The sequence below is a fragment of the Danio rerio genome, chromosome 9, assembly GCF_049306965.1.
Source record: "Danio rerio strain Tuebingen ecotype United States chromosome 9, GRCz12tu, whole genome shotgun sequence".
Classification (NCBI taxonomy): Eukaryota; Metazoa; Chordata; class Actinopteri; order Cypriniformes; family Danionidae; genus Danio; species Danio rerio.
Window position 1 is genome coordinate 43820018 of NC_133184.1, and position 14983 is coordinate 43835000.

Sequence of the window (14983 nt, forward strand, 5' to 3'; positions counted from 1 at the left end):
GTCTTATATTTGACTTGATTAAACCTGCAGAAACCCTGGTAAGTGTATCGTCTGGTTGATGTGTGTCCATTTGCTGTGGTGTTTCTGTGTGCTCTTAACTCAGATTAGAATTTAGTTTTTCTGCAATCTGTACTAAGCAGGAGATTTACAGACAGCTGGCAGCTCATCTCATATAGCCATGTGAATCTCTTGTCATCTTTCCTTTGCTTTATCTGTGTGTCTCTCCCTCACGTCACCCAAAAATTTTGTTTAAAAGTCTTCAGCATGCCCCTTCTCTCTCTCATTTCTCTTTCAGCGTGCTTTAGTCACCATCATTCACTTTTTGCCGTCTTTATGGCACGTCATTGGAAGGTCTGCCAGCTGCACTGGAGCGGCTTAATGTTTCAATCTCTCAATCGCTGTTGATCCGCAGACCCACAAAACAGTGTAAAACAGGGACAGCTCTGAGTTACACTACACTAACACAAACACACACACTCATTATAAATGCTGATCATGAGGAATCAAGATGCAACATACAGATTCACACAAGCTTTTTGCACAAAAAAAAAGGTTTATATACAGTATGTCTGTAATGGGGCGACATAGTGGCTCAGTGGTTTGCACTGTCGCCTCACTGCAAGAAGGTTGCTGGTTTGAGTCTCAGCTGGGTCTGTTGGCATTTCTGTGTGGAGTTTGCATGTTCTCCCCATGTTGGTGTGGGTTTTCTCCGGGTGCTCCGGTTTCTCCCATAGTCCAAAGACAATCTAAATTGGCCGTAGTGTATGTGTGTGAATAAGTGTGTATGGATGTTTCCCAGTACTGGGTTGCAGCTGAAAAGGCATCCAGCTGGATAAGTTGGCGGTTCAATCCGCTGTGGTGACCCCTGATTAATAAAAGGACTAAGCCTAAGAGAAATTAAATGTTTGTAATGTACCTTGTATTGCTTTTAGTTTGTATAACAGTTTGGACACAATTTGGCACATTTTCTGGTCCCCCTAAGGTAAATGGTTCATAAATCACCCAGAATAAAGTATTTTGGATATGTAAAAACTGCATGTTGTTTTTTTTTGTGAGGGTTTGGTTTAGGGGTAAAGTTGGGGTAAGAGGATAGATTATACAGTTTGTACAGTATGATAATCATTATGTCTGTGGGAAACGCCTATAGAGATAACTGTACAGGTGTGTATGTGTGTGTTTTATATTCTACACCAATATATTATATACTCTACATTTTATATTCTACACTTATATATTATACACTCATATATATATATATATATATATATATATATATATATATATATATATATATATATACATATAAATATATATATATATATATATATATATATATATATATATATATATATATATATAAATATGTATATATATATATAAATATGTATATACATATATATATATATAAATATGTATATATATATATATATATAAATATGTATATATATATATATATATATATATGTATATATATATATATATATATATATATATATATATATATATATATATATATATATATATATATATATATATGTTATACACTCATATATGTGTTTATATTCTACCCTTAAATACTCGTATATTCTTCACAAATTAAAATGAAACATTTATGTCTATATATTTTTTCTATTTTATTGAGTTTTATATTGTTCAATTGTGTTAAAATTGAGTTCTATATGCTTTATTTTTGTTTTTTTCCTTGCTATAATCATGTAATAAATTTTGAAATGAATGGATTTTATGCTTCTGGGTAAAAGTACAATTAAATTAGGGCTGCACGATATTGGAAAATCTGACATTGCGATATTTCTATTTTGGCACAATATATATTGCGATATGATTACAATTAGATTTTGAATAACTCTATTTGGAAAGATTTCATTCATTTAGATCGACTGAGATGATCAAATTACAAGCAAAAATAAATAAATGAACAGTGCTTTATGGTTTTCTGAGGAGTCCAATAGTATTCAAGTAAAGAAAATGAATCAAATGTAAAATAACATGGTCATCATTGTATAAATAATAAATAAATTAATTTATTAATAATATCTTTATATTTTAATATTTAATAAATAGTCTAACCCTGTGATCTGACTATTGCAGATACATACATTGAAATAAGGAGGCTCAAATGTTATATTGTTCAGTCCTAGATCAAATTATGCAAAATGTGTGTCTGTGTGTATTTCTTTAAAAGTTTTCTGTTTCTGGATTTACAATGTATATGTATTTTTCAGTCAAATTAAATGTTTACATTTTATCCTATAAACTACTGATGCCACATTTACAGCTTTTTTTCACAAGTGTTATGTTTTCAGTCTTGTTTATATTCATTTTTAGACAATACAAACTATTGTTTTAACCTCAGAAGAGTTTAGAAATCAATATTTGGAATATCCCTTGATTTTTCAATCACAACAAATAAATAAAATATTGGTTATTTTGACCAATTGACATTTGTTGGACTACACTGTAAAAAATTCCTTCATGTTGTCACAACACAAATCATTTGAATCTTACAAATTTAAGTGGATTAAATATAAAACAATTAAGTTGTCCCCCCAAAAACTTAGGGAATGTGTTTATTCAGCTCATTATAAATAATTAGTTTAAACAAGTAGCACGAGTCATTTTCTGAGTGTATAAATGACAGAATTTTATTAGAAATTTGGAAGAAAATGTGATACCTTGGAGTTTTGGAGCTAATAATATGCCAAAACAATCTGAATTTGAATTGTGTTATATTGAAATATTGACAATTATAATTTAATAAATATGAATTGTTATATAGAAATTGTTTTGAATTTGAATTTCTTATTTTGAATTTAAATTTCTTAATTTGAATTTGATTTTCAGAACTTGAGTATTGAGCATCTGAACTTTAAGACAACTGAATTTTCTGTAGTCGTATTTTCAAACTTCAGATTTTTTGTATTCTGAATTTATAAGACTGCAGATATCCAGTTTGTAAAAATACAGTTTCAAATTATAAAGATGTGTAAATTTAGAACATCAAATTCAATATCCTAAAACTCAAAACCAAAAATTCAGATTATAAAATTCAGATTCAGCAGAAAGTAGGTTAGGGGTGATAAACAGGGAAAAGTAGACGAAATTTAAATGTTAAAAATTCAAGAAGATTTAAGAAATTCTAATTCAAAACAATGTTAGCTGCATATAAAAGTTCAGATTTATTAAATTACAATTGTCAATAATTCAAATGAACACAATTCAAATTCAGATTGTTTTGGCATATTATTAGCTCCATAGCAGTAAAACAAACATTCACATTTTACACAGACCCATACCCGAAAAAATACAGTAAATATTTGTGGTAAAGCAAAGCACTTTAAACTGAGTTGCAGTTTAATTAATATGTAGTCCCTCTCATTTCATTCCCTTTTATTCCATTCCCCATAAAACAGTATACATTTGTGTTGAAAGTTTCTTATTTTCTCTTCAGTTTTTTTAATAATCATGACGTTGATGCTGTGAAATCCTGCTTTGCAGTGTATTTGTGTTTTTTCTCTACAAGAGTTTAACAAGATGGGTTTGCTTTTAACTTTATGACTTTATAAGAGCTCCGTCTTACACTGACATTAAAGCGGATGATGTGTTTGGCTCAGCTGTGTTACATATGCTGAAAGCCCAGTGACTGCAGCAGCTGTTGTATATTGAAATTAATTTGAGATTACTTCATGGCAAATATCAGCTTCAGTCGATGTGATTTTTTGTGAAGTGCTCCCTCTTGTGTTCAGCACAAGATATAATATAAATAAAGCTACACTAAAAAATGCTGGGTTTCACACAATCAATTTGTTTTGGGGAAACATGGCAGAATTAGGTTAACTTGTTTGTTTTTTTCAACATATTCAACATAAAACAATTAAGTTGTCCCCAAACAAACTCAAGAATTGTGTTCTTTCAGCTCAATTTAAGTAAGTAGTTTAAACAAAGAGCAAACATCATTATTTTGAGTGCATTAATGATAGTGTAAAATGGATGTTATATATTCATTATAAGCTTTTATTCTGCTTTTGGTTATGACAAAAAAAAAAAAAAAACATTAGTAAATATGTAAGGAAGTTCACCAGGAAATTGAACAACATTTGTGGTTTACTTAAAGCAAGTAAGATCAAGTTATAATCAGTGTTATTAATAGAAACTCCATATTTATTTTGGAAAGTAGTTTAAAAGGATGATTTGGAAATTGAATTAAGCAATACAACAACAGGTTTTTATGGAGTAATTTATATAAAGATTTTACCAAAGCAATACACTTCTTTTCTACCTTTAAACCTTAAAAAAATATATATTTTTACGTTTATTATACAGTGCTTTTAAAAATGACAATAATTTTAAAATACCATAACTGATAGTACACTCTCAAAAATAAACATATTTGTACCCAAAAAGTCCACAGTAGTGCAAAGGTGCATATTAGTGCTCCAATGTACTTAAAGTACCTTTGAGGTATTATGACCCCTTCAGGTACAAATATGTACCTTTTGAAAAGGTACTAGTGTAAAGACATATATTTGACATATTATATATGTTGGAAGTTTTTTTTAACTTTCTATTCATCAAGGAAAACTGAAAAACTTATTGCAGTTTTTTTCTAATATTAAGAAAATATTTGCAAAAATAAAATAAAAAAAAGCTGTTCTGTTTTCAGAATTGACCAAAGAAATGTTTAGAATTTTGAGCAACAGACAAATATGTTACAATGACTTATAAAGGGTCCTGTTAATATTGGAGCAATGGATGCCAATACATCATACTTGATTTTACAGGAAAAAGTTTTAAACGAATAATTCAAACAAAGTTACAAACCTGTCAGAATTATCAAACCCCTTAGATTTTTTTTTTTTTTTTTTTTAATATTTCCCAAATGATGTTTAACAGAGCAAGGGAATTTTCACAGTATGTCAAATGAAGATATTTTGAAAAATGTTGTTTTAAAGTAGCTACTGATATCATGGTACAAAAAATACTTTGCAGATAATCGACTATCAGTGTTCAACATTCTTTAAAGTATCTTTTTTTGTGTTCAACTGTAAAAACAAATGGAAACAGATTTGGAACAAAAGCCCCAAACTTTTGAACAGTAGTGTATTATGATTGATTTGTTATGATTACATTTTTGGTATGATTAGTGATAAGTGTATTTAAAGTCCACATGAATCGGAAGATGTGACTTTTTTTTTTTGTATTGTGATGCAGCTCATTAAATGAGAAAACAGTGGGCGTGGCTTATTTATTCTGCCGCAAGCTGATTGGATGTAGCAAAGTAGGCATTTAATTCAGAAAAATTGAAAAATAGGCCCCTTATTCTGTTTGTTGTCAAAACTGATAGTTGTGAGGGCGTGGTTAAGTATGTTAGCCACGCCCAATACCTTAGACAGACATAATCTGAGCATTTAATTGAAAACAAACAGGAAATGCATTTTCAGATTTTTATTTCAGATTACAAGAGCAAACTTTTGTTTTTGTCTTAATGACATGCACAGATAAATTGTTCACCACAAAACTAGCAATGTGAGCTAACTAAAACCATATGGTTTGCTTGATTTCAATTGTACTTTAAGTATTTGATTTAAAAAGTTTAAATCATGTCAGAAATGCATCATATTTGAACCTAAAACATTCCTTTAATTCCAAACTTTCATTCTGAAACCATCTTCATTTCTGATGTGATTCTCATGGTGTCTGTGCAGGTGACTGGTTGGCTGCTGTACCATCATTATCGTCCTGCTACTGGGGATTTTCCTGTCACGTGAACATATTCCTGCTTCACCTCCACTCCCAGTATGGAACCCAGTAAAGTGCAGTCGGAGGGCGGCCTGAATGTGACCCTGACCATCCGGCTCCTCATGCACGGCAAGGTAAGCTGAGCTGCAGAGGGGAAGCGGATGATTGTGACGATGATGTCACTGTGCCCGAGGGACGTATCCCGTCCTGAACCACTCTTTCAAGGCCAAGGTGAAGCAGGGGTTGTTGAAACCACACTGACCTTTTAGACTCATTAAATCTCGGTGAATTAGAGCCTGCTGTAAAACAGAGAAGTTTTGCTCAATTAAATGTGTTTATATGCTGTTTTGAGGACTGATGCATTCAAATATTTGATTGTGTTTTTTTTCTGTAGGAAGTGGGAAGCATCATTGGAAAGGTGAGTTAAATTTTGATATTGTATAAAAAACCATTTAAGATTAAGTAAATGATAGAATTTTGATTGTTGGGAGAACTATGACTTAAAGTGCCACGAAACCCCCCGGTCTCAGCAGGGTGTTTTCACACCTCTAGTTTGAAAAAAGTCAGGAAAGTGGGTGAGTCCAGCTCTGTTTAGGTGTGAGTGTTTGGGGAGAGAAAGAGAGAAGGGTTTGCATAACAACAGGAGTTTTCGGTTTGATGCATGCACTGATTATCACAAAGGCAAAACAACGCACAGATGCAGGGGAAAAAGACATTGCCTATGTTTACATCAGTAATCGAAATACTAGCCAAATTCTTAATTTGTCAACTTTAACTGTAGTTTGGCACTTTCACTTTTATTCAGGAACATTTCATGCATGCCCCCGTGACAAACGAGATATTGGATGCGAAGAACTGCTTGAAGATTGATGCACTAGGTAGCGTCAGAAAGCCTTGTGTGTGTATAGACTATCCTGTCACAAAATGCAGCAAAAATTCTACACAACAGTAATTGTTTGATTAGGGTGTTTACATTTGGAGAGCAGCATTCACAGTGGATCTTTCAGTCTATAATATTGTAGGGATATTAACATGCTGTAAACTTAGTAACTAAATCATTTTGACTAAAGTGTCTCTTTAAAAACAGTACTGCTAACGATACTAACTTTGCTTTTGAATAAACAAAAACAAAGAACATTGATCGCACACTTACCAAATCTTTAGAGACAGGACAATCAACACCAACTGGAGTTGCGTCTTTTTTTTTTTTTAAAAAAAGAAGACTAGTTGCAAATCAATATTTAACCAGTTCCAGATGCGAAAAGTTCTCGACTAAAAAAAATTTCCCTACAAATATATTTTTGTCACGCGAGTCCAGCTGTGCTCTCATAGCAGGAAATTGAAACCAAAATCTTCGATGCGGCACATTTATAAACACAACACCGATGACTCATGTCTCCAAACAATTCTTCTTCCACTTGCTTAAATTGCAGTTGGCAACACAACATTGCGTCTCTTTGTCGTCTGCATACTGTAACAGCTAAATATAGTCATCGAAGCTATCATGCATATTATTGAAGTTGCACCTCATTCACAATAAAGCGCGCTGATTTGTTCAAAAAAAGTCTTTCTCATGAATTAATGCTGAAAACTCAAAGACGTCACGCTGTACTCGCCATTACAGACATCCAGTCTACATGCTGGAATAGACACAAGGATCTAATCACCGTGACGTAGCTTTAAAATTTATTTTCAAAGACAAATTTGCTCAAAATAATGCAAAAATAACTGATTTTCACTTTTTTTTAATTATATGTTTCCTAATAGTGTTTTTAGCAGTGTGGGACACATATACGACTGTCAACATCTCACAAAATGTGTTTTGGTGTTTCGTGACACTTTAAATGTCCAGTTGTTAATATGAAAAATGTAATTCTTTACACAACAGTTCTTTCTGTCCTTGAATCTTATTGGCAAGGCAAACTTTATTTATAGAGCACAGTTTTACACAACCATATCATACCAATCCAATGTGCTTTACAATATAATTAATTATTAAATAAATAAAAAAAAATAACTTCTATTAAAAATATAAGAAAAGGAAAAAAATACATGTAATAATTGAAATACAGACATGAAATAACATGCATGCATCACTCAAAGGCCAGAGAGTGAAAATAAATCTTTAAAGTGGATTTAAAAGCATCCATTGATGGAGAAATCCTGATGTTCAGAGGGAGACAACACGGAAAGCTTGATCACCTTTTGATTTGCAGCAAGACCAAGTGACAGACAAAAGAAACTGATCATGGGACCTTAATGGCCTACAAGCTGTATATTGCCCAACACTGTAAGTTCAAATATATAGAGCAGGTAGGGCTAGGAATTTGGCCTAAAATCAAAATCTCGATTAATTGAACATTTTAATTCTATTACGATTAATAAATAATTTTATTTATTCATTTTATGTTTTTGCCCTCATAGTTCACTGACATCAACATCAACGTTGAACAACTGAAATTAAAACACACTACTTAAAACCAACAGCCACTTTTTTTCTTATAAAAAAGTGCAAATATTTATGACAATGAATTATTTTCAATGTTTTTCATATTGAAAGTGGCAAATAAAACAACTCTTATATATCTTGTAAATAATATTTTAAATAATTTGTCACCCAAACTCATCATCAATATCAAGACGACCAATGAGAGCGCTTGCACTACACATCGTCACGACGTGTAGTTACATTTTTTGAGAGTTACACATCAGTGTTGGTGTCTGCCATGGCGAGGGGTCTGCGATCATATGCGTGCGCTTGACACTGAAGTTTAAACAAAGTGGGGTCACGGGACTCCACACGCGATAAGAAAAGTAATTAAAAAAATCGACCTGGAACAATTTGATTGATTATAGGTTCTGAATGTCGATTACTTTTTGAATAATCACCCAGGCCTAAGTCTGGGGCAGAATTGGGCAATGCTTAATATGTGAAAAGAAGGATCCTAAAATCATTCTGATTTCTGATGCAAGCGGCTGCATTCTGAACCAGCTGTAACCAAGACATTGTTGACTGAGGCAGACCAAAGTACAAAGAGTTACAGTAGTCTGAGAGGAAATTAAAGCATATGTTATAATTTTTAGATCTTGATTTCTAGATCAAGTTTTGCCACCAATCTAGGTAATTGTAAATGAAAGTAAATAAAAAAAAAAAAGTATATGAAAAAAGTAATTGGCCAAAGAAAGTGGTTTCTTTTCAAGGTGTTTTCAAGGTGTGTAAGTGCGTGTCTGTTTCTGTGACATATCAGGACACAAATATATGTAAAAATAAATGTATGACACTTTTTTTTTTTTTTTAAGGAAATGGTAAATTATAAGGACATTGCTGTTCCCATTTTTCAAAAATGTTATAAATCATGCAAAAAAGCAAAATATCTTGAAGAAAAAATATTCAGTTTCCTGTGAGGGTTGGGTTTAAGGATAGGGCATTAAAAAATACAGTTTGTATAGTATAAAAGCAAGGAAAACCTATGTAATGTCCTCACAATTCACAAAAAACACTCCTGTGTGTGTTTTGAGCACATATTGAGATCTTTTTATTTTTACTACAGAAAGGAGAAACTGTGAAGAAGATGCGTGAAGAGGTGTGTTTTTCATTATTTTTTTTAGCCAATTTCTGTTGACATTTGCTTTGTTTTTCATGTTTGTAAGTTAAAGATGCGATCGAGCATTTGGAGTTTCTAAGAATACAAGCAGAACAATAAAAAGAAGTTGTTGACTTGATTATTGTCGTTTTACAGAGCGGCGCTCGCATCAACATCTCAGAAGGAAACTGTCCCGAGAGGATCGTCACCATCACTGGACCCACAGATGCCATCTTCAAGGCTTTCGCTATGATTGCGTACAAGTTTGAAGAGGTATTGCTTCTGTATGCACTGCCATTCAAACTAGGGCTGAACAATATATCGTTTGGGCATCGATATCACAATGTGTGTAACTGCATTAGTCACACTGCATGATTAAATTATTTATTAAAGAATAAAAGATAAAGATATTATTAAATATTAATGTTTTTCATCATTTATACAAGGATGCCCATGTTGTTTAACGTTCAATAATTCATTCGTTCATTTTTTTTTTCGGCTTAGACCTTTTATTAATCCGGGGTCGCCACAGCGGAATGAACCGTATACTTATCCAGCATATGTTTTACGCAGCGGATTCCCTTCCAGCTGCAAACTGTCACTGGGAAACATCCATACTCATTCACACATACACTATCGCCAATTTAGCTTACCCAATTCACCTATACCGCATGTCTTTGGACTTGTGGGGGAAACTGGAGCACCCGTAGGAAACCCACGCAAACATGCAAACTCCACACAAAACTGCCATCTGACCCAGCTGAGGCTCGAACCAGCGACCTTCTTGCTTTGAGGCGATAGCGCTACCCACTTTGCTATACTTTGTGCTGCTCTGATGTTTCTTGACCAAAAACAATAACCTTACCTCAATAAATCAAGCAATATAAAACAAATCATTTCAGCTATTTCAGACTGAATTAACTATTTCTGTTTGTATCCATAGAATATAATTCCATAACTTATTATTTGTTTGCTTTTTGCTATTTCTTCAGGATATAATCAACTCCATGAGCAACAGTCCAGCCACCAGTAAACCTCCGGTCACTCTGCGTCTCGTGGTGCCCGCCAGTCAGTGTGGCTCCCTCATCGGCAAAGGAGGATCCAAAATCAAAGAGATGAGAGAGGTATCATTACCATTATCTTCATTTTCAAATCATGGATCACTTTTACTGGCCTGTGCGGCTTCAACTACAAAGCCACAAAACATGGGTGTGTCTTAAACAGCTTTTACACTGAATACATAAATTAGGCCACTAGTAAGGACAGAAAAGACACTGACTCTCTACAAATTGGGACATTGATGGTAGCATGAGACAGTTCTTGTATAATGTCATTCACTAGTATTTATGAAAAAAAGCTAAATGGATTCACCTTCAGACATTCGTGTTAATGTTTCATGTTAACAATTTAGTCATTATTAGATTCAAAGTATTCAATTGATCGTTTAGCTCTGTTTGTTTATAATTAAATAGAAACTATTTATTTATTTATTTTATTCATGACATATGTTTGGAGCTTCAGAACATCTGTTTAGGGAAATAGTAAACATAAAATACTCTTTGGTTTTAACATTGCAGGACTTTTATGGAGAGGTTTAGTGCACTGAAAGTATTTTGTCACCAAGACAGCCCTTAAAATGGCAGAATCTATAAGCACTAATAAATTAGGGAGCTGATTGAGATGCACCCATACTAAAAGGGTTAGTTCACCCAATATTTTAAATTTTAATTTCTCACTCCTTTTATCGTTCCAATATCCTAAGGCTTTTGTTTATCTTCAGAACACAAATTAGGATATTTTAGATAAAATCCAGGAGCTCTCTGATCCTTCATAGATAGCAATGGTCATGAGACGTTCAAAGTCTAGAAAAGGAACCAAAACATTTCCATGTGACTTCAGTGGAACATACAAAGCTCCATGATAACTTGTGCGTGAGAAAAAAAATAAACTGTGAAAAAGTACTAGTAAGGCTATGGGCAATAGGACGTTTGTGTGTTTGGCTGCAGACTTTAACAGCATTACATCATTTTTACTTTTTTTTTCAAGGTGAAAATAATAATTCACCCAAAAATGTACATTTACTTACCCTATACACATTCTTGTGTTTAAAGTTTTTGTTATTACGCTACTTCTGTGTCTCCCGAGTTATTCAGAAATCATTAGTATATGCTGGATTAATACACAGTAAAGCTTTTAGTATAACAATTTTGCAAACATGTTTTATACCATTTCAAATATATTTTTGTGCATGCTATGTAATTGCACATATATTGTTTACCCATAGTGTTTACATGATCATAATACAGCAAGTAATACAACAAGCGTTTGGTTTGGGGTAGCTTTTGCAGCTGGACATTGCTTTACAATGCCTTTGATGGGTGAACATTAGCCAGTGGGGAGTGTCTTTTGTCTCTTCAGGTGTGAATTATTCATGACTATTGTCACTCCCATGCATACAGTATTCTGACCTAAAACAAACTTTACAAAATGTGAATTATTGTAATGTTTTCTTTAAATGAGAGAGCAGAATAATTTTCACATTATTGGGAAGTAAATATTCTTGTTTACAAGACTGGCTACTGAAAATTCTTGTTCAGGCCCATTCAGTGTAGTCTTTTTGACCTTATTTCTGCTACTTTTTTTCCTCCAAAACCTACGAAGCATGCAGAGTATACTCTTTCTAAAAACACAAGCATGTACTTTAATATTCGTTACATATTATTGTTGTACAGTTTGTGCTGAATACAAAAATAAAACTCATGTTGGTCAATACTATGTAATAATAGCTGAAATGAGCAAAAATATAAGGGCATGTCAAAACATCTTAGGAGCATCAAAATCACCTCAGACCCCAAAGGGTTAAACTTGTTCCAAGCCTGTATGAGTTCCTTTTTTCAGCTGAACACAAAAGAAGATATTTTGAAAAATGTTGGTAAGCAAAAAGTTGATGGTTTTCACTAAGTTCCATGATAGTGAAAAAAATGACTATAGATGTCAATGGGGACCAACAACAGTTTGGTTGACTATGTTATTTAAAGGGGACCTATTATGCCTCCTTTTACAAGATGTAAAATACATCTCTGATGTCACTAGAATGCGTATGTGAAGTTTTAGCTCAAAATACAACATGATTTTTTTTATAACTCTTTGAACCTGCCCTTATTAGACCTTGATCCAAATGATGCTGTTTTGGTCACTGTCGCTAAAAATTGAAATGAGATTGTGCTCCTAGCCCTCTTTTTAAATAACTACAATGACCTATTTGTCAACGTAACAGCAGTTACGAAACAGGACCAACGTCATCTCTGTGAAAAACTGAAAATGACAAAAGAACAACACTGTTCAGTTGTCAATGGTCTCTTAGGGTGCTTTCACACTAGCACTTTTTGTCCACACCCGGGTTTGTTTGACGTCAGAGTATGGTACGTTTAGCTAGTATGAACGTGTCTTCTGAACTCGGGTGCGTACCCAAATCTGCCTGGCTTCATGATCCACGCGAAATCTGGTCCAGTTCACTTCTGGTACTTCTGAACCGCCAACTGTACTACAAACTATCTTTTTCCTAACATTAATTTGTGTGTGTGTGTGTGTGTGTGTGTGTGTGTGTGTGTTTGTGTTTGTGGGTGTGTGGGTGTGTGTGTGTGTGTGTGTGTGTGTGTGTGACGTACATTTACCATGGTGACAAGCGGGACGGACTGAGCCAGGTCATCCACAGTGATAATCTCTGCTTGTCTCCTCAAAAAACAGCTTCTGCAGACATCGCGTTATGTTCTGAACGTTTATAATATTTTTGCTGCAGATGGACGTGAGTTAATGTTTTGTATGTCCAAAACAAAAAGATTCAGTAAAATCAAAACAAACGTGATGTGTGGACGTCTTTCCAATTTGGTGCTTTGCTTTTGTGGACACAACAGCAGCTCAATGGGGCAAGCATACCAGGGTTCAGAAAGAAAAAAGACAGTGTGAACACAAACCCACCGAGATTGTGGCAAGGGGGGAAAATCGAACTTGGGTATGATCCAGGCAATTGAACCAAGTGTGAAAGCACCCTTAGTTGCTGACATTATTTCTAATAGTGGATGACTGCTTCTCACTCAGGTCTGTCTATGCTAATGAGGGAGCTATTGTCACTAATGGGTCGGGCTTTCCCTGTCTGATGACATATACTAAGGGAGAATGTCAGGGTGCTTTCACACCTACACTTTTGTTTCGGAACGTATCTCGTTTGCCCAGTTAGCGCGGTTCGATTGGCATATGTGAACAGGGCAATCGCACTCTGTTCCGCGCCAAAGTAATCGCTCCGAGATCGCTTGAGTGAGGTGGTCTCGGCTCGATTGAAACGAACCCTGGTTCGATTGCAGTGAGAAAGCGATCTGATCCGAGCGCGGTTATATGACAGTGTTTTATGGATATGTAATAGGCTTACGGCTACATGAAGAGAGAGTTATGAGTAGGGCGGGAAGTTTCGCGAGTCTCCGGATGCCCGCAAACGAGTGATGATCTCCCGGTAATCTCGCGTCTCTCTCGCAGTCCTCAAATAGGCATCGTCGCGCACCCTTCTCACCCCTCCCCACCGTGTCTCTCCTCAGACACGTCATGCGCGCGCACCCTGTCAATCACCACCAAACCACCACCTCCTGACAGCTGAGCGGGACGCTGCAAAATAAACCCTGACACTCTGACCAATGTAAGGAGAGTTTACTCGCACGTGACTTGTTTTAGCTCTTTTGGTCCGATTAGAAACTTTGCAGTCTGAAAGCGAACCGCTCCAAGAGCAAAGAGCAACAATGTAACATTTTAATCTCTGTTTCGGAACAACTGAATCGATTCACAGGTGTGAAAGCACCCTCAATCACAGTGTTTCTGCAGACTGTTTTTAATAAGTGTGATCATAAAAATATAATGAAGGAACTCTTACCGTTAGAGGCTGGATTTATTTACACACTGTTGCCACACAATTGTGTTTAAAACTCCTATATGAGTGATTCTTGCATGATAGGTTCATCAGAATGAAGAAACTTATACAGGCTTTATATAAGTGGATGGTCAGATCAATGATCAGAATTGACATTTTTTGAGTGAACTGTCCCTTTAAATATGTAAGTATGTTTGATTTAAATGTATTAATATCCCAGCAATTGTCAGTCTTTCTATCCACCCTGACCTTAAAAAAAGGTGGAAGAGAGCTTTGTTGTATGGAAATCACGACAACGCTATATTGTGTTCTTCACTTGTAAATGACTTCAGTGGGAGCTTCTGCTTGCATGCAGATGGCGGTATTTGTCCCAGTGTTCCCCTGAGAGCAGATCACACATCATCAGCACCAGCGATGCTCTGAATAGTAGCCTGACGTTGTGCTTTTTTTCTCTCTCTTCAGTCCACAGGAGCTCAGGTGCAGGTAGCAGGAGACATGCTGCCCAACTCCACAGAGCGCGCAGTGACAATCTCCGGCACCCCGGAAGCCATCATCCAGTGTGTCAAACAGATATGTGTGGTCATGCTGGAGGTACAGTAGTGTACAGTATTCTTTAAAGGATGATTCACCCAGAATGAAAATTGCCATATAATTGTTGGCCTCTAGGTTATGAGCTTGTTCAGAACTGTGCTTTTGTGAACTTTTGTGGAGAGTCTAATACATACAT

The 14983-nt window shown here is 34.7% G+C and overlaps 1 protein-coding gene across 51 annotated transcripts in view; it reads left to right on the plus strand.

Moving 5' to 3' along the window:
* Positions 1-14983, plus strand: part of pcbp3 (poly(rC) binding protein 3) — a 137243-nt gene that overhangs the window by 93798 nt on the left and 28462 nt on the right. For all 51 annotated transcript variants that reach the window (XR_012384963.1, XR_012384964.1, XR_012384959.1 and 48 more), the window contains 6 exons: positions 5724-5891; positions 6152-6175; positions 9309-9341; positions 9498-9614; positions 10334-10465; positions 14719-14847. Coding sequence is in view for 30 of the 51 variants with exons in the window: in XM_021478673.3 (XP_021334348.1) it covers positions 5817-5891; positions 6152-6175; positions 9309-9341; positions 9498-9614; positions 10334-10465; positions 14719-14847 (510 nt within the window). In the remaining 21 variants the exon portion in view is untranslated. The remainder of the gene's footprint in view (positions 1-5723; positions 5892-6151; positions 6176-9308; positions 9342-9497; positions 9615-10333; positions 10466-14718; positions 14848-14983) is intronic.